The sequence below is a fragment of the Silurus aristotelis genome, assembly GCF_946808225.1.
Source record: "Silurus aristotelis genome assembly, chromosome: 29".
In the NCBI taxonomy this organism is placed as follows: domain Eukaryota; kingdom Metazoa; phylum Chordata; class Actinopteri; order Siluriformes; family Siluridae; genus Silurus; species Silurus aristotelis.
This window is the reverse complement of record NC_139602.1, coordinates 3,424,906-3,446,133: the sequence shown is the minus strand read 5'-3', so window position 1 is coordinate 3,446,133 and position 21,228 is coordinate 3,424,906. Positions and strand designations below refer to the sequence as shown.

Below are 21,228 nucleotides of genomic sequence, written 5' to 3'. Positions count from 1 at the left end.
AGGTGATGAAATACTAGAAGTTTTTATTGAAGGCAATATTTAGTGTTCAAATGTGTTGCTGCCCAAGTAGGACACACATCTGGATTTCATTTAGTTTTACCGCATTTGGCAGATGGTCTTGCAATAATCCATAAATACCAGCTTTCTAACATCAACTGGGATATGAGAGGAAATGTAAAGAGTTTCTCTGTTGGATCAATAAAGCATTTAAAATATAGATATATAATAATAAGCACTTCTTTCTACGACCACAAACCGTTTGAAGCTAATTAGCGAAAGAGGAACCCCCTAGAAATGTGTTTGTGCTCACACAGGAAGTAGGTGTCCCACAAAGATCACACCAAGAAATAAAGGGTGGAAGTTGAAGGCAAAAACAGAAAGACTTACAGAGAGTCGCTTTAATTCTCCATTCCAGACATCCACTATAAAACACACACTGAATATAAACACGTTTGAATGACGGAAATGAGAAAATAAATAAAACATGACTGCATGTCTGGTGTCTCCCAAAACAAAGTCCATCCGCACAGAATATTTGGGCCCCGTGTGTATGAACAAATAAGAGAAAAAGAAGTAAAAGCAAACACCATGATCTTAAGTGACTTTACAATCCACGTGGTATCGTTTTTACAGTACCGTACTGTAAATCGCTCTAAATTACGTCCCGTGATACGTTCAATTATTGACAGTACACTACCGCATCAGCGTTTTCACACGTGGTGCTGAATTTTGTGACGTGTATTTTGGGGAAACCCTGTAATGACAATGTTTATATATATATATATATATATAATCAAATAAATGCTATTAGCGGAACCAATCAATCCAATCCAGAAGAATACAGTGGTGCAACAGTTCACACACGTTTTCTGTTCTATTCATTACCATTTGAACGAACGAAGCATTGCTTCCTTTTCCGAGATTTAGAACGAGTTCAAAAAATGCAGACTAAAAATTAATAAATACCCCCCCCCCCCCCCCCCCCAAAAAAAAAAAAAAAAAAAACGACGAAACGCTGCTGTTGTACAACATGGTAACGGGGCCATGGAAATATGACGATTTTCCTGCGTTTTGGTTTCTTTCGATGGCTGCCTTCCTGCAGCTGCAAAGCCGTTCTCAAAGTGAAGCCTGTATTCTGAACGTTTAAAAAGTTGGCGCGTACATACCTACGGTGAAACCGCAGAGACCAAAATAAAGCGAGCCGCTCGATCCGAGGTCAATCCGGTGCAAACGGCAACCGCCGGTCACAATGCGGCCCTTTGTTTAACTCGTCTGAGTTTTTATTTTTTTCACTGCATTACAATGACTTCGTTCTTCAGCCGGATTTCAGCATGTCCTCGAATCACAGATCTCTGATTTAAAATGGAGTGATGAAGCGATGCTTTAACGTAAAATAAACTAAATCGTATACACATTACATTCAAAACCATATAGTTTTTTTTTTAGACCGTTTCAAACACATTTCAGCCATGACAATGCTCAGGATTACGATACGAGGTTTTGGCTGTTTTTTGCGATTGGAGTCTAGATAAGAGGTCAGCGGACAAGATATGCACTGCTGCTGACTGTTTGCTCGGTTTAAACATGTTCCAACATACAGATAACAAGGAAAACTCCCCCATTGTGGGACGCATAAAGGTATATCTTATCTAAAACATCCATACAGCATGTGGTACAGCATGTAGACATGGCGCGGTGCTGGTTTAGTTGGAATTTAAAGAGATAATGCACACTACGGACAAAAGTATGTGTACAATTGACTTTTTTGATCAATTTCCGCATTTACTTCTGCTATATTAACCTTCACTCTTCTGGGAAGATGTTCCACCAGATTTTGGAATGTGGTTGAGAAGATTTTGTGGTTTGATGTTGGTAAGACCGGAGGTGTCGTTCCAATTCCTCCTGAAGGTGAGTTCAAAGCTCTGTAGCAGATGATGGTGGTTTGGTCATGCTGGAACAGGTTTGGTTGAAGTAAAGGCAAAATTGAATTCTATCACACACAAAGACGTCCTTTACAATTGTACAAGTGTGTGCTTCCAACATTGTGGGACCAGTTCGGAGAAGATCAACATACGGCTGAAAACGTCAGGTGTCTATATATTCGTCCACATCCGAAAATGTAAAAAAAAAAAATCATAGAAAGTGGTTAAATGAACATTGTGAGGTTAGAACTCAACATGAAAACAATGCAGTTACAGAATACAGATCAAAAAGAATTTATATTATTAATTAATAAATAAAGGAAGGTTCAGAAATTTGAAACCTTCCGGAAAATTTCTTCTCCTTTTTTTCAATTGCATATTTAAGCTATTTCTCGGCACGTTTTCTCACAGACTTTCTTCTCCTAAACGCTAAAGAACAGTGTGTATACAAATAAACATCTTTGTAACTATACAAAACAAACATTGTTGATAGAATTCTCTATAAAAATCAGTAAAAAAAAATAAATAAATCACAATCTATTCGTTAAACTAAAAAGAACCAAAATCCTTTGCTACAACTGCGATACCTTCCTGATCTTATAAGCTTAAACGCGAGATCCAGAGCAGAACAATGAGCAGTAAAGCAGCCAACGGACTCGAGATTCCTTCAGCAAAATTAAAGAGACGGATTCGTCCCTCCACGGAAGGGTGGACCCTCTGCCTCTCGGTCACGTAGCGAGCGAAGACGGATATGTCGAGGTCGCCTGTGAAGAAATTGAAAGGCATGAACGATAAATGTATTTATTTCTCCGAAAAAAAAATTGTTTTCTCCAATTTTATTGATTCATCCTTGAGTTTTAATTGGACTGAGGTGATTTTTGTCTGATTTGCATTGTTGTGCTTCCATTGAAATACATCAATAAAAAATTTATACAAATAAATAAATACAAATTAAAGAACAAATGCAGTAAAGCAATTGGGGGCACCATTTTCCCAGATCGCACTAGAATTTATACTGAGGAGCTAAAAATAATTATAAAAGTATATTAAAATATAATCTGATTTAATAATCTGGGTTATGGGGTTTGCTCAAGTGACATCTTGGTGGTGCTGAGATTTGACCTCATGACCATCCAAATCAGAAGTCCAGCATCTTAACTTCCTTTGTTTGGTCTTTTGTTGACTGTCATGGGTTTGTGTGCTAACTTCAATTAGCTCATGAGTTAACGGTCAGTTTAGCCAAGATCTTAGCCCACGGCTGTGAGGAGAGGTGACGTCAACACAATTGGCTTATTGGATGTACACGGTGCTCCCTGTGACTGTTCTTTCACAAATCTAAAGGCACTCGATTGTCTTTAGATGGCACTATAATCAAATTTTTGCGTTCACTTGAACTCAGAAACCAGAACCTGTTCCAGCATGGCGATGCAATGCACATAGTGAGTTTCTTAAAGATCTGGTTTACATGCTTTGGAGAGGAAGATCTTGCTGCTATAGAGCTCTGATCTCATGCCTACTGAACACCTTTGGGATGAATGTGAACGCTGACTGCACCCCAGGTCTCCTCACATCACCTACATCAGTACCTGCCTTTCATAACACCCTTGTGGCTGATGAACACAAATATCCATCACTCCAAAATCTGGTGGAACATCTTCCCAGAAGAGTGGAGGAAATTATATGAGTGAATTGGGACTAAATGTTGAATGCAATGTTTAAAAAAAGCACATACCATACTCGACCAGGTGTCCCAATACTTTTGGAAATACAGTGTATATATAGTGCATACGGCTCACCACTCACCACTGTCATGCTTCAGCTTCTCCTCCTTTATCATGGAGAAACCGTCTCCTCCGTCCGCCAGGTAGGACGGCATGACGATCTTGTAGACTTTATTGGGGTCCAGGGGCTCGTAATGCGGCACACGACACCCAGTACACAGCACAAGCGCCTTCTTCACTCTTCCACCTGGGGGCTTAGTGAGGTCATACTCTAACTGAAAACCTACACACACACACACACACACACACACACACACACACACACACACACACACACACACACACACACACACACCATTTTCAAGAGGACAAATAACAGCAGCCTACTTGGATCATTAATTGAACAGATAAGACTTTCCCATGAGGTTTATCTTCTGCTGTCCTGTGGACAAAATACATTGGTAAGAACAACGTGCTTTAGCGGGATAGGAAAAACAAGGGATAGTCAGTTTTTAATTGAGTCGGACTACTACTTCTGCTGCTAAAAAAAATACTTGAAAAAATAAAAGGGAAGACAAACTGGGTGCTTTGTAAGCTGCTAGTCAATTTTGCAAACAGGAAGTTGCAAGATAAAGCCTTTCAAATCACTCTCGACCCGTTTTCTAGCCAATGAGCTTCTTGGCTACACGTTACTGATATTCATTCGAATATGATGTTTAGACAGTGATTTCTAAACATCATATTTAGACAGTAAAGACGAAGTAATGATGTGAAGCAAAGCGACGCCATATTGGTCTTGGTGAAAAGTGGAGCGAAGAGCATAGAACACTACATAATAACACTAGAGCAATACTACAGCTTCAGGGATGTTGATTGAAACCTGACAAAAAATATGATGTCATCCCTGAAGCTGTTGTATGGCTCGAGTGTTATATGCGTTTTTAGATGAGAATAACGTCTGTTGTAACGACTCCGAAACCTTGCACAACGGTACCTTGTTACAATAGTGTTCTCTCTCAAGGGCGTCGCTAAACCCCGTGCTCTAAACAATAACTGGCACAAAGCAGCTTTACAGAACCCTGAATAATAAAGTTAAAAAAAAATACCGGTGACAGAAATGAAATCAGATGGGAAAAAAACCTACAGAGAACAAAGAGGAACTCTTTTTTGGTGGCACCGGATATTGGAAATAAAATACTGGTTTAGAGACAGTGGCATTGAGTAAAAAACAGGAAAAACGAGTTTATTAGAGGGACAGCGCAAAGTGAGGGAGGTGAGATTGAGATGGTTTGGACATGTGCAGAGGAGGGACATGGGGTATATCAGTAGGAGAATGCTGAGGATAGAGCCACCAGGCAGGAGGAAAAGAGGAAGACCAAAGAGATGAAAACTGGCATGCAGGTAGTTGGTTTGAAAGAGGCAGATGTAGAGGACCGGGGGGTGTGGAGACGGATGATCCGTGTGGTGACCCCTAATAGGAGAAGCCGAAAAAAGAAGACTGTACATCGAGATGAAGTATAAAAATAAATACCTGAGACCTGAAGGAACTCTCCAGTGGAGCCTCCATATCTGTGTACGCTGTGCTCGAAAGCCCGAAACAGTGTAGAGCCTTTCACCTGAACCAGATCATACGTTCCACCAAACGGCAGCACAGAGAGAATATCCTCCATAGTGATGCTACCTGAGATACAAAATCAACCACACAGGTCAGGATCAAGTCGTCAGAGGCCCATAAGCAGCACAAGACTGAATGAGTTGAATTTTAGCATCTTGAGGACGATAAGTTGAATTCGATTTGTATAACACTTTTAACAATTGACATTTGTCCCAATTTAGATTTAAAGAAATCTATAGATTGCGATCCCACGATCATATACGTCGTCTCTGGATGCAGTACCATTAACGGTAGACTTCATTTCAACTCGGAGACCCAAAACTGTTCATGACAATGTGTACAAATTCCAGCTCTATGATGATCTGCTTTACATGGGCAGGAGCTTTTTGTTTTAAAAACCGCACTTAGACCATCAGTATGCAGAAATATAAATAAATATAAATATTAGTAGTAGAAATATAAAAGAGGAATGTTCACTCTTACTGGAATCGTTTTTTAGCTACAGAAACTGCATCTACCACTGGTTAGGCAGGCGGCAGGTCCGCTTTTGACAAATCGCATTTGTCGCAAGACGTTGCAACCGTTTCGGCCACAGCGTTTACACAGTAACAAAAGAAACACTGTTGTGGTAAGAGTGGAATAACGTGTGCAACGCAGACATGAGAGGAAGTCGTGAGGGTGCAAAACTGTACTGGGACACGAAAGCAGGTACTGCGGATTTCGCATTTCGTGAGATTTTGACCTATGAACACATGAAACGATCCCCAATAGACCATTCTCTTCATTTTATGGCGTCCCTCTTGGGATCGCTACCACAAGGTTGCGTTTTCCATCCAACGGGGTCCCGGGCGGGGTCCCGGGCGGCCGAAGCTCATTCATCCACGTGGGGAGCGAAGGCTGGTCCCCGTAGTCCAGCTGAAGAACTGCTGAAGAAGTTCATGCTGTTGATGATTGAAGGGTCACGAATGTTTTGGCAGCAAAACGATATTAGGCAGGTGGCCATAACGTTATGCCCGGTTGGTGAATATTCAAACGGCCGTTTTTTCATTCCACAATGGCTAATGGAGGAGAAGAAATTGATTTGGTCGCACTTATAAGGACATGGACTTCGGATCTTGCGAGGAAATGCCGGACGAACAGTTCAAAGGCATAAAGGAGACTTGTTGAATTGTGTTAATTGGGTTTTTGCTTTAGTAATGGCATTCACTCTTGCTGTCTTCGATGCAGCGCTCTGTTATACTGCTTTTCTAGAGCAGTGGTTGAGCTGAAACGAATCAGGTAGGACATCACCGAAGGTCTAGGTGTGAAATGCATGGCCACTGCATTCATGGGATGCTCATAAAGGACTTGTGGACCTTTTGTCCACATTGTTCTTATAGTGTAGATCTGTATGAGACAAACATATTTGTTTTGCCATAAGAAATATGAAGGCAATTTAGAAAACTAACTCTTCTGTGAACATGCAGTAGCAGTTCAGGCTGTTTTTTGGTTTTTTTTTTTAAGAAATGAGGAAGTTTATGGTCCTGTGTGTTATTTCTTTGTTCATTTTTGGAACAAGAATAGACTGTTCAGAGAAGATACTTCTCTGTTTGGAGAAAAGTGCTGGGGTAAGCAGTTTAATGACCTTCAAAAATCAAGAAGGGAAGATGGGGATCGAGCTACACATGTATGGTTCATCAGAGTGGATGGTACCCCTTTAAAAAAAAAAAGGGGGCAAGAACTGCAGGTTCATCTTAGGACTACAATTGCCACGAACAGTTTTGCACTCGTCTCCATCAGTGAACCGGTGACGATAAAGAATCGATAATGAACAAATATGGTTCCTATAAAGGTTCCTCATATCTCCTCAAAAGGCTTTTTTGTCACAGGTCTTTGTCACAGTTGGCTGTTGTATACTAGTCTTTCGTACAATGGGATTTTGTTTTTAGTCCTTTAGCAAATTAATGGGAATGATAGCAAAATAAATTATTCATGAACTACATTATAAATATGCCAATGTTCTGTTTTAACTCTTGCAGCACTCACTGGTAAGACACAGTTGGTTAGTGATTGGACTGAATGAATAAAATGTTTACTTAAAACATGTAATTGTTGGGTTTGGTCATTGCCTTAAGCGTTTTCATTTCTGGTGATTAATATTTAATTTTCTTTCAGAAGTTCAGTATTTATCTATTAATCCTTTTATTTTTGTATAATACAAAAAATGTTTGTCAACTTTAATAATTTCGTTTTATACTGATTAAGTGGACTTTTGGAGTGGAGCAGGATATTCCCTGCTCATATCTATAAGTACTGCACAGAACTGTCAGTCATCACATCATCTGTATATGTTGCACACACTATGGCTGCTATATACTGTACAAAGTTTTATAGTAAACTCTCATCATACCTGACACACAATACTGTCATTTGCATTTTTTTTATTTATTAATATATTTATTTATTTCTGTTGGATTTTTGTTCTTTTATCTTTCATTGAAATTGTTAAGAAAAATATCAATAAAAAGAGTGAAAAAAAAAATCCCCCTTTTCTTTGGTGGATTTTAATCATAATACAGATGAATTTCCGAAACAGACCTGGTTCATGTAAATCAAATTCTCTCACACACTAATTCGGATTTAGTGTTTATAATCTGCACTACATATGAAAATCACTATAACTGGCAACTTTTTTAAAGAATTATGAACTTACTGTCTCACTTCCATTTTTTTCTTTCAATCTATTTGTATAAAAATATCTGCTTTTTATGTATACATTTCATCTTTTCTTGCTTCCTCCATCCCTCCTTTCTTTTTTTTTTCGTTCTTTCTTTCTAGTTTAATTTTGCTAATCCCCTCTGCTTTCAACAGCACAAACACTGTTGTCACAGAAGCGAGAACAGTCTTGCAATCTACAGTATAGTGTGCAACCACACACACACACACACACACACACACACACACACACACACACCTACACACCATTTCTGTTTTTCTCATCAATAGGGCCCCTTATTCCTCCTCCATTTAAAATACAGGCACTAACGTGGCTCCACTGGAGTTCGTCTGGATATTTGATGTTGTGATGGACCTGTGAAAAGGGACAGAACGCCACACTGGTTTAAACTAAACATTAACTAAAAAAAAAAAAAAACACGTCAAATAATAAATGATCATTCGTCTGCATCTACGACATCAACGAGGGCATTTATCGCTTTAAATAATGACTGATGGCTGACCATGGCATCGCAGATCAAGTTTCCCAGGTTGCATTCGCGAAATCGACACTCTTCAAACGTCCCATTCAGATAGACCAGAGTCGTCCCCACGAACAGAGACGAGTAATTGGCCAAGTTGACCTTCCAGGCGTCCACTTCTGTCTTAATGTTTGGGTCTAGAAGGATAACAAGGGGCTAATGTAGTTATATATGTTATATAGTAACATAATAGTACATAAAAATTGTTATTAAACTTGGACTAAAAACAGATATTCGTGCTACTTTTTTTTAAATACTGTCTAACCCAAAAAAAGAATGTTTTTCCATCTTCTGACTGGAGACGTCGCCCCACAGCCACTTATACTGTGCTGTATATAATGAAAGCATTATAACTCCTAACAGTCGTGTCTGAAATAAGTTTTCATGTTCAGTGGCTTGAACAGAGCCGTGCATTCAGAAAGCATTCATTCACTATTTTCTCATTTTTCCTGATACTACAATCATTCAAATTGAGAATTTCTTGGAAAATATAGTTCTTAAATTGTGTCAATTAAAAATAATAATAATTCAGAGTCTTTACTCAGCACTTAGTTGAGGCCCCTTTGGCAGTAATTACAGAATTAAATCTTTTTTTTTTAGTCTTTCTTGGGTGGGACGTAACAAACTTTGCGCACCAGGATTGGGGGATTTTCAGCCGATCTCCATTGCAAATCCTCTCAAACTGGGTCAGGATGGATGGGGAATGTCAGTGGACAGTCACGTTCAGGTTTCTCCAGAGATGTTTGTAAGACTTTTGCTTGATCCTGACCAAAAGGTCGGCCCTCCCCGAGAACACGGCATGGATGCCCGAGAGTACAGGGAGGCAACAAGGACATCAAAATAACTCTTTACGACACAACACGTTTCCTCCAGGACTCACGGCAGGAGACCAAGACCCCGCAACACCCCTCTCGAGAACCAGAACTTTATCTGGAATACAGTAGGCTCCCCGGAGAGCTACCCTTGGTCTTCAAACACCACATCTTACATAAAAGGTTTTATATATCTTCTGTTTAAACATAAATACTATTGGTTTGTATTTATCTTATATTTTAATTGAACTATGAATTGGCTTTGTATAGTGATTTTCTTCCCTGGTTAATAAATTGTTATGTTTGATTTTATTCTGTGTTGCTCATAAGTGTTGACACTGCAAGTAATAACGTTGCATCCGTAGTTACCGTAAGGCTGAAATCAGGCTAGGTTCGGCCTAAATCCCAGTTAGATAGTGAATAATACATCAGCTGAGGATTTGAGAGATACGACTAGCACTTGGCGTTAGTTTAAGTGTACGTATAAGCGTGGAGGCTAACAATATGTATTTCCCTTTAGAGTAACAGTTCTGATCACTCTAAATAGGTTCAGCCTCAACCTCTAAACATTTCAATATTATTCTATTCATTACCTGTGGTTAGAAATAATTATTGTAATAATTAAGTGTCACCTCTAAGGGGACTAAATAAAGTATGTTTAAAGTTGAGCACGCAGAGAGCGGCCGCTTAAGCGTATAGTCCAACCTCTGGCAGCGACCAATACTGATTCGCTTATGACCGTTGACCAGTATATTAATTATAAGGCCCATACTAGGATCATGTGCGACTATGAGAACCGAATGAACGAGTGTAATGCCAGAGCTTAATCAGAATAACTAAACAAACATCCATCCAAATTATACTATTAGTAAAAGAACAACCTATGCAAATATTTATTATGTTTTATCTAATTGGAGTCAGATAAGAGGTCAAATAAAAACGTGAACCTGAGGTCGGTAATGAGTGGTGGTTTCCTCCAAACAGTCTAATTTTGGTTTCATCTGAACAGAGAATCCTGTTTCATGCAGTCTGAAAGTCCTTCAGGTGCATGCTGGCAAACTCTAAGCAGGCTTCCATGGGTTTTGCACTGAAGCAAGTCTCCCACTGCTATAAAGCCCAGATCAGTGGGGGGCTGCAGTGATGTTCGTCTTTCTGTAACTTTGTCTCCACACAGGATCTCGGGTGCTCTAGCAACCATCGGGTTTACATAACCAAAAAAAAACAAAAAAAAAAAAACAGTGGGGGTCTGAATACTTTCGAATGCACTACAATGTCTGGTTTCATTACTCTTTAATTGGCAGATGCATGACAAAGATCAATGCTAATGACAGGTACATGTCCTGAGAGATGAAACGTTAAAGATAAAAGGGCCTTTTTATTGATTCTTTTGAAACAACAAGTTCCGTAATAAAGATTAAAGCGGGTTCAATTTTGAACCCGGATCAGTTGAATTTCCACTGAAATAATTAATCATTAATAATAATCAGCTATTAATCATTGATCTATGTCCTTTCGATCTGAACATAATTATGAGCATGGAAATGCGACAGCTCCGGATTTAAAATTAACTCGGACAAACGCACTTTCATCTTTAGATCTGCTACTTCTATTAAAACAACTATAATAAAATTAATTTTAGCAAACTCTAGCAAAAAGCTTTTAACAGTTTTTTTGTCCAGGAAATGATCTCACGTGGACCGCATTCGCTGCATACATTATTCGAATTTTAGAAGTTCACATAATGTTATGCAGCGAATGCGGTCAACGTGAGATCATTTCCTGGACTAAAAAACAAAAAAAAAAACAAACAAACATGATAATAAAATAACACACATTATTACTAAACATTGCTAAAGAAACTTAGAAACAATGTAGAATTGCTGCGTGATTTTCTGTACCAAACCCCATTTCATTTTCCTGTAATTATTATTATGATTTTTATTATTACTTAGAAGTTTCCAGTTCTAAAAAAAAGAAAAATAAAAAAGTTTCAACACAGGAAACTTCTCAGAACAAAGTCCTCTTTAGGTTACCCCACAAACTGTTGCGCTCCTTCCTCCGGCTTCCTGTCGCTGCCAGCTTGAGATTTAAAACCCCGATTCCCGCCTACGAAGCCAAAACCGGAACAACGCTCCTCTACCTCACGCTGCACCCCACTCCGCACCCCACTCCCTCTATCCTCTACCACTGCTCATTGTAAAACATGCCTCCAGACTCTTCTTTGTTCCCAGGCACAGAGGTGGTGGCACATGTTTTTCTAACTCACTGACATTAACAATTAACTTTACAAGCTCTAATTGTACCGCACACACCCACAATGTTCATTCCTTCAATGTTTAATAGGTACATTGCGTTCGATACGTCTTTAAACCCCCCCCCCCACAGATTTTGCAGAAAACATGACACACTGCATTCAAAACCCAGCTTAGAAGGACATGTGGTTTTACTTCCTTGGGCTGTGCAAAAGTTCTGAGTCAGCAGGAAGTGTGGTTTCTCCACCATCTATCGATCTGTCGCTCTATTTACCAATCTATATTTATGTTCATTGGATGTATCTATCTGTGGAGGTGGAAGCTTAGTGGTTAAGGCATTGGATCTGAAGCTAATGAGTTCAAATCCCAGTCACAACAACCTGCCACTATTGAGCCCTTAACACCCCCCCCCCATTAGTGCTCATCATATGGAGTCCTATAAAATACCAAACCTCAGGTTTTCTTCCATGGCTCACCTTCGATGATACTGCTGTTCAGGAGAATTGGATTTCCTGTGGCTTTTAGCACGTTTCCATTAGCATCAAAAGTCACTTTGAGATAGCCGAGGTATTTCCCGAAAGCATACGCCTGGACCACTGGCACCTGGTGACCGTCTTCGGATTTTACTAATAATGGGTAGGGTCCTACTGGAACTTCAGATGATGGGGGATTGCCTGCACACACACACAGACACACACAGACACACACACACACACACTCTTTACTTATATCCCCGCTATATTGGGTAAATTCTCATTATATTTTAATTAAATTTGATACAACAAAAGATACCGCAAATTATACTGCAGATTGGATTCTATTCCCGGGATTCTATTTTTTTTTTTTTATCAAAAACATTGTCATCTGGTGTGTATGCTTATGTGTATGGTTCCTTATTCAAAAACCCAGACCAGGAGCTCACAAGTGTGTAACAAAGATATTGCCAAAAGTATTGGGGCACCTAGTCATAAGTACGGTATGTGATTTTTGAGCGTCGGGTTCCACATCTAGTCCAAATTCACTCTTATGATTCCCTCCACTCTTTTGGGAAGATGTTCCACTAGATTTTGGAGTGATGGATATTTGTGTTCATCAGCCACAAGGGTGTTATGAAAGGCAGGTACTGATGTAGGTGAGGAGACCTGGGGTGCAGTCAGCGTTCACATTCATCCCAAAGGTGTTCAGTAGGGATGAGATCAGAGCTCTATAGCAGCAAGATCTTCCTCTCCAAAGCATGTAAATCAGATCTTCAAGGAGCTCACTTTGTGTATTGCATCGAAATTTTATTATAGCGCCATCTAAAGACGTCCTGTACGGGTGAGTCTCTCCAGATTTGTGGTAACTGTTTGGAAAAGAACCACATATAGCAGGAAAGGTCAGGTGTCCCAATACTTTTGCCAGTATTGTTGTATAGTAAAATATCGTAAAAATGTGTTTTTTAAATCTGATTTTTTTTTGAGTGGATAATATAAAAGGGGGATAATATTACAGTCTGGTACATTTTCAGGCAGAGGGCTGGATTGTATTGGTGGAAAATGGGATTATCCCACCGTGAAATGAGAACAAATGGGTGCAATGCAGCGGGTCGGGTTACAAATGACACTCGGCAAAGGTGTTCGGAGACCCGGGATCCAGATCAGTAAAAGTTTCCACACGATCATCCACAGAAGGTGAACAAATTCCTAAGATACTACAGAAAGAAATGATGGAAGTGAAGTGAGGGATTTGGGGATGATTGATTTAGTCCAATGATGATTCATTGTGACGAAGTAAAAAGTGTAATAAAGCATTATGAACTGATTTACAGTAAAGCGTTTTGAACTATGGACTTGTAAACTATGTAAAGCACCATTAAAGAGCGACGTACCGTAAAGCATTATGAACAAATGATTATGAAAATATTATTTGTTGTAAAGCACTAAGAATAAGTTATTATGAATGAGTGATTTACCATAAAGCATTAGAACATGTGAAATACTGTAGTGTCATGAAGGGGTGATTTAACATAAAGCATTATGAACGAGTGAAGCACTGTAAAGTGTTATAAACGAGTGAAGCACTGTAAAGCGTTATGAACGAGTGAAGCACTGTAAAGCGTTATGAATGAGTGAAGTACTGTAAAGTGTTATGAACGCGTGAAGCACTGTAAAGTTTAATGAAGAAGTGAAGCACTGTAAAGTGTTATGAACGAGTGAAGCACTATAAAGCGTTATGAACGAGTGAAGCACTGTAAAGGGTCATGAACGAGTAAAGCACTGTAAAGCGTTATGAACGAGTGAAGCACTGTAAAGCGTTACGAACGGGGGATTTACCGTGAAGCATTATGGAGTGAAATACTGTAAAGCTGTACATTATGCTTTGTTTGACAAAGCATAATGAACGAGTGAAAAACTCCAAAGCAGTATGAACGAGTGAAGCATGGCAAAGTGTTATGAACGAGTGATTTACTGTAAAGCATCAATGAAGGAGTGAAATACTGTAAAGCATTGCGAAAGAGTCCTTTGGTGTAAAACGATTTACAGTAAAGGATTATGAACGAGTGCTAAAGCATTATGAACGAGGGAATTATGACCGAGTTAAATACTGTAAAGCGTTATGAACGAGTGAAGCACTGTAAAGCGTTATGAACGAGTGAAGCACTGTAAAGCATTATGAACGAGTGAAGCACTGTAAAGCATTATGAACGAGTGAAACACTGTAAAGCGTTATGAACAAGTGAAGCACTGTAAAGTGTTATGAAGGAGTGAAATACTGTAAAGCTTAATGAATGAGTGAAGCACTATAAAGCGTAATGAAGGAGTAAAGCACTGTAAAGCATTATGAACGAGTAAAGCACTGTAAAGTGTTATGGAGTGAAATACTGTAAAGCAGTATGAACGAGTGAAGCACTATAAAGCCTTATGAACGAGTAAAGCACTGTAAAGCATTATAAACGTGTGAAGCACTGCAAAGTGTTATGAGGGAGTGAAATACTGTTAAGCAGTATGAACGATTGAAGCACTATAAAGCCTTATAAACGAGTGAAGCACTGTAAAGCGTTATGAACGAGTGAAGCACTGTAAAGTTTAATGAAGGAGTGAAATACTGTAAAGCATTATGAATGAGTGAAACACTTTAGTGTTTGAAGGAGTGAAGCACTGTAACACATTATAAACGAGTGAAGCACTGTAACACATTATAAACGAGTGAAGCACTGTAAAGTTTAAAGAAGGAGTGAAATACTGTAAAGCATTATGAATGAGTGAAACACTTTAGTGTTTGAAGGAGTGAAGCACTGTAACACATTATAAACGAGTGAAGCACTGTAAAGTTTAATGAAGGAGTGAAATACTGTAAAGCATTATGAAGGAGTGAAACACTGTAGTGTTTGAAGGAGTGAAGCACTGAAAAGTGTTATGAAGGAGTAAAATACTGTAAAGCATTATGAATGAACGATTTACCGTAAAGTATTATGAACGCGTGCTAAAGCATTATAAATGAGTGAATTATGACCGAGTGAAGCACTGTAAAACATTATGAATAAGTGAATCAAAGCCTTATTAAGGGAAACCCTGATAAAACATTATTGAAGAGCGAATTGATGACCAAGTCACCAGTCACAAAGCATAATAAAACACTAAATAACAATAACAGGGTTTGATCATATAAATCAAAGTAATTCAAGGAAAAAGCTTTGAAACTGTGGATCACAGTGAAGATTATGAATGAAAACATTATAAAAAAAATATCACGATGGACTAAATGAACATTATAAAAAAGTAAACTATTATAAAGCATTAACAAAGTGATTATATAAGTTCAATTGTTCAATTGACTTGTGTATAACCTTTATTGATTATTTGATCAATCTTCCTTAAAATAGAGTTCCTTTAAAAGAAATATACCTGTGTATAAAAAAGTGTTGGTGTGTCCTCCGACCACAACGTCCACGCCGCGGACCCTTCTGGCGATCTCTTTGTCCGTTTCAAATCCAGAATGGCCGAGAGCGATGATCTTGTTAACCCCCATGGTGCCGAGTTTGTCTACCTCATGCTGCAAAATAGCAACCTCCTCCTCGAAATGCAGGTGCGGTCCTGAGAAACCAAGTAATCCTTAATAAAAAAACAACTACACCACCGTTTTATGGTTTAATAATGATGACAAAAATGTTACGAAAAGAGAGCCTCAGACGGTCTTTATTTAGCATGGCTTGATTTATAACTCCACTTTAAAAGGAATAGTCGAATTTCGAAGTACCTGGCATCGACAGAGACGGCGTCTCCCTGGACGTGTATCCGACCACGCCGACTTTCTCGTTGCCGACGGTGAACGTTTTCGAAGGGAAATATAACCCGCTAATCTGTTGCGCGACAGGGTCAACAGCCTTGATGTTAGCGCTGAGCACAGTGCAATTCACATCCTGTAGGAAAGGCTTGAGGCCATCCACTCCATTGTCGAACTCATGGTTTCCTAAAGCCTACAAGGTGGAGTCACAAAAATAAAAGAAAGGGCTTAATGTCAACGAAACGGAACGTGGAAACTTGCGAAAAACAAAACACGTCCCTCACGCGAACAACAAACCCAACTCTCCAGATAATCCGAAAACCGCAACCCAAGAGATTTAAAAGCAGCTGTGCCCGATCGGCTCCAGAAGCGGCCTACTGCTGTAAAATCACTGAGGTCCACCTGCAAATCTTTCACGCTTATTATAGCCATGAAACGAGAGGCCAACCCTAAACCTTCCATGCTTATTACACCTTTACAAAGGCTTTGCTTAGCATCAAAGCCTTCGCTTGGGATTGGAACAGGTTGAGGCTTTCAGCCAAACTCAGAGGGACGCCTTAACTCCAGGAACAGGACGACAAGGAAGCGCATTTCGGAAAATGCGGACCGCATGGGGAAAAACGCCTTCACTGTTTACGTGAGTCTGGTGTCCCAAACGACCAGTCGAAAAAAAGGACTGGCCGCTATAATTACGGCTCTGGTGGTTAGCAAGTCACTGGAGGTACTTCCAGGTGGTCAAACTACACAAGTTCGCTAGCCGTTCAGCACCCTAATTTTTTCCAAGACTACACCCGTGACAACCAACCAACACCAAACAATGATGGAAGACATTTGGCTTACTAGGTGTTTCCTCACTTTCAGGACAAGGTTCATACCGTGACTCAGAGCTCCCAAGTGGATTTCCTTATATAGAAAAGTGAATGTTCAAAACAACAACCAAAAAAAATACGACTTCAGAGAAAAAAACCTGGAAATGAAACCCCCAAACAACCAGGAGTTCGACACCGATTCTGTATTTTATTGCAGTTTATTTTAGTGCTCCGATTATTGACTGACAATTTCTTTATTTTTGTTTCCACTGCATTTAATCTGTCCGGATACACACTCACACTTAGGGTCAAAGCTCACATTCCCAGGCAGAAGTAAGGCTTTTTCTCGGGAAGAGTTTTGTTCTAAAGTAAAAATATTATATTGTTCTAAATTATAAAATATTAGTTTAAAAAATATACTATAAAATGCTATATAATGTAGAAATTTCTTTTTTATTTGTGCAAAAAATGGAAATAATATGCATGAAGCGTATCCAAAAAAAATAAATAAATTATATATATATATATTTTTTTTTTATTATTTATTTAAATTTTGCAAAATAATTTTTTAATTCATCATCTGAATATAAATTAAAAAAGAATTTATATATTTAATTCTTGCAGCTGAATGGGCACAAATCTCCACAAAATCTAATGGAACATCTTCCCAGAAGAGTGGAGATTATTATAACAGCAGCTGGATACTAAATGTGGAATGGGAATATTAAATTACATAGCTGCCCTTTCTTTCTTTTTAAACCAAATATTTTCGAGACTTTCTTATGTGAGAACCTTGAGGTTGAGAATTCCCACCCAAACAATCCATCTTGTGACATTCACAGCTACAACCTCCCCCCGAACCTCAGAATGAAAACGGAGATAGTGTAGAACGTTCTGTTCCTCATCCATCATTTCTATGTTTCATGTATCTCAGTGTGTCACAGGGTGTTTATTAATTATCTGGAACAGCATGTCTGGGAGCTCCGATTCAAATCCCAGGTCTTTCTAATACGTCATTGTTTCTATAGCAGTGAATTCACACAGACTTATTTGGCAAATGCGCAACATTTACAAAGTGATTTCATTATAAAAATAAAGTGGTGCAGAAAATATTATATTGCTGATATACTGAAAGTTCCTGAGATGTTTTTTTTAATGCAAAGAATCTCAGATTTCCCCTCATGGGACTTCTCAAAGGTTCTCAGTATCATAAGCTATATCTAAAAAAAGAAAAGAGCAGCTTAGATAGAGAAGAGAGAAGAAAAAAGATACTCCATTATATTATAATATTATATAATATTCCACAACATTAAACGTAGCTGTAAACCTGGACCCCATGGAGGGGGTCTAACTCACCATGTGCCCATCTTCGGAGCATATTGAGAAGTTTATCACATGAACATACACATCAAGATCTGAACATCTTTTCCATATGTACTTCTTCTCCAAACTGTTAACACAAGCTTGGAGGCACACACGAGGTTTTAGGATGCCAGCTCCATGAACATCCCTTATGTTGGAGTGGAAGATCTCCTGCTATAGTGACATATTAAACAACTTTAGGATAAACCCTAGGTATCTTCACTCTACCTTTACTCCCTATAACCTACAGAATCTAGTGGAACATCTTCCCAGAAAAGTGGTGCAGAAAATATTATATTGCTGATATACTGAAAGTTCCAGAGATGTTTTTTTTATGCAAGGAATCTCAGTTTTCCCCTCATGGGACTTCTAAATGTTCTGAGTTTTCTGAGCATATTGAGAAGTTTATCACATGAACATACACATCAAGGTCTGAACATCTTTTCCATATGTACTTCTCCAAACTGTTAACACAAGCTTGGAGGCACACACGAGGTTTTAGGATGCCAGCTCCATGAACATCCCTTACGTTGGAGTGGAAGATCTCCTGATATAATGACATATTCAACATTTTAAGGATAAACCCTAAGCATCGTCACCCTACATTTACTCCCTATAACCTACAAGCTGAATGCCTACAAATCTCCAGAAGCACACTCCAAAATCTAGTGGAACATCTTCCCAGAAAAAAGTGGTGCAGAAAACATTATATTGCTGATATACTGAAAGTTCCTGAGATGTTTTTTTAATGCAAGGAATCTCAGTTTTCCCCTCATGGGACTTCTAAAGGTTCTCAGTATCATAACAAGCTATATCTTTAAAAAAAAAAAAAAAAAAAGAGAGAAGCTTAGATAGATAGAGAGCGTAACTGTAAACTTGGACCCCATGGAGGAAAATCTAACTCTCCATATTCCCATATTCTAAACATATTGAGAAGTTTATCACATGAACATACACATCAAGATCTGAACATCTTTTTCATATGTACTTCTTCTCCAAACTGTTAACACAAGCTTGGAGGCACACACACACACACACACACACACACACACACACACACACACACACACACACACACACGCAAGGTTTTAGGATGCCAGCTCCATGAACATCCCTTATGTTGGAGTGGAAGATCTCCTGCTATATTAAGGATAAACCCTAAGCATCTTCACTGTACATTTACTTCCTATAACCTACAAGATGAATCTTCCCAGAAAAGTGGAGGTTCTTATATGAGCTAATGTGGGACGTTTAAAAAGCCCCTAACGTTTTTTTTCTTTAAGGTTTATGGAGTAACGTATCAATTTTGTTTTGGATATTACTTTCTATTTGTGTGATCTTTTTCTGCCTGTAACACAAAAATCTTTTATGGCTTCATTTTGAGATCGGGGGAAAAAAACAACGAGGACGCTGAAGCTTACGTAGTTGTAAACTAAACATGGCTTAGATACAATGCAGGCTGTGGGGTTTCATCTGGTGGATCAGGGCAAAACTAACAATTATGGAATGCGGGGTTTATTCACTGAAAGGTGCCAATGAAGCGAGTAAAGTGCCCAAAATATCGCTTCACACTAGTGTGTAATTATTCTGAAGAGTGGCACAGGTATTACTCGACAAAGTGTTAGCTCTGAAATTCAATTGTACGTTTTATTTTCTATTCTAATATTTATTTCATAACTTTTTTTTTTTTTTTTAAATAACATTTTTTTTTTTGTATTTCTGCTTTAGGACTGCGATATTTCTTTTACACACATTACACCTTTTTTCCTTCCTTCCTTCCTTTTTTTCAAAGCATATTTTTTGTATTTTTTTTGTTACAGTGGTAGCGAATCGTTCCTCAAATGCCAAAAGTAATTGCTGTTTTGGTATTGTGTCTATTGTGTACTTTATTTTGGGGAAAAAAAAGAGATAAGCCAAGATCATTTGCTTGTTTCTTTTCCTTTAACACCTGTAAAACTATAGAAAAAAAGAAGCCAAACTCCTTCGATGAACTTCAGGATTAAAGAGGATTTGTCGTGTTATTTGTCGTGTTAGGAAACATTAAGAACACACACACACACACACACACACACACACACACACACACACACACACACACACACGACTCTCACCACTGATAACTTGCAGTAAATATTTATCAGTTTCTATAGAAACACAATTTGCAGACGCGCTTTAGTTAGTTCTGTGTCAATCAAACCTACATCTCAAATCCCACATAGAGGTTTTCTAGAAATGAATAAGAGAATTTCCTCCAAATCGCAAACGTTGGTGTTGCATGCATGCCTAAAATGCGTTAAAAAAAAAAAAAACATCTGGCGGCGCGCATCTGGATTTGCTCCATCGCGACTTACCATGGCATCGTAGCCGAGTTTGTTCATGAAGTACGCCGCCTCTTTGCCTTTATAGAGGTTGAACCAGACGGTGCCCTGGAACTGATCCCCGGCGTCCAGCAGGAGCACGTTCTTCTCGCTGCTCCGGATCTCCTTGATTTTGGTGAACCGCCGCGCCACGCCGGCGAAGCAGTCGCCCTTCGTGCACTTGCCCGAGTCCTTGTTGGTCTCCTCTACGCGGGCGTGCACGTCGTTGGTGTGCAGCAACGTGAGCTCCCAATCCGCCGCTACTGCAACCGTCAGCGGCAAGAGCAGCAGCAGAAAGCGGAAAAACGCAAGACCGAGCGGCGCGCGCATACCGTCCAGTGCGCCTCAATTCGGGGAGCGCGCTCAATGCGCACAAAGCGCGTGCCATCGAGTCTTATAATGGCAGAGGCGGAACGTTATTTCTACCTTCCCACAAACCATCCGCGCGCACTGATGCGCAAACTGCACACTTCTAGTGACCCCTACAGAGCATGCAGTCACACTTGTTTTTTTTTTTTACAAGGAAAAACAAAATGTTCAACACAGACTTTTTTTTTTATTTTAGGTAGAGCGGAACTCTTAAGACAAGAGGTTAGATGTCCACACCCATTTTCTTACGCATTGTTAGAAAATGGGTGTGGACATCTAACCTCTTATCTTACTTAAAGTTTCTAAGTAAATAAGTGTAAGATGTGTAGGCACTGTCTTAAGAGTTCCGCTCTACCTAAAATAAAATGGGCAATAAGCTGTTGCCAATGCATTCACCAAAATTCCATAAGCACGTTTTTTTGGAGATGTTTTAAAGTATGTGGGCATCTAACCTCCTTACTATTAAGCATAGAAGCACGCAATAGCGTAGGATGCCTTTTTTTTTTTTTT

The 21,228-nt window shown here is 39.1% G+C and overlaps 1 protein-coding gene across 1 annotated transcript; it reads right to left on the bottom strand.

The window, feature by feature from the left end:
• Nucleotides 1-378: 378 nt before the first annotated feature.
• nt5e (5'-nucleotidase, ecto (CD73)) lies at nucleotides 379-20,856 on the bottom strand. The gene is made up of 10 exons (XM_083535092.1): nucleotides 20,344-20,856; nucleotides 15,795-16,014; nucleotides 15,443-15,631; nucleotides 12,035-12,232; nucleotides 8,477-8,631; nucleotides 8,220-8,328; nucleotides 5,175-5,324; nucleotides 3,726-3,926; nucleotides 695-2,686; nucleotides 379-593 (listed from the first exon to the last, which is right to left on the bottom strand). Exons 1-9 carry the CDS (start codon nucleotides 20,677-20,679, stop codon nucleotides 2,520-2,522), a joined length of 1,725 nt encoding a protein of 574 aa, XP_083391218.1. The 5' UTR covers nucleotides 20,680-20,856; the 3' UTR covers nucleotides 379-593; nucleotides 695-2,519.
• Between the last annotated feature and the right edge of the window lie 372 nt (nucleotides 20,857-21,228).

Coding starts and splice junctions, on each gene's coding strand:
- nt5e (XM_083535092.1), bottom strand. CDS start 20,679: ATGCGCGCGCCGCTCGGTCTTGCGTTTTTCCGCTTTCTGCTGCTGCTC. Junction 12,233..15,442: donor CAACACTTTTTTATACACAG/GTATATTTCTTT, acceptor GTGTGTGTGCAG/GCAATCCCCCATCATCTGAA. Junction 8,632..12,034: donor GAACAGCAGTATCATCGAAG/GTGAGCCATGGA, acceptor TTATCCTTCTAG/ACCCAAACATTAAGACAGAA.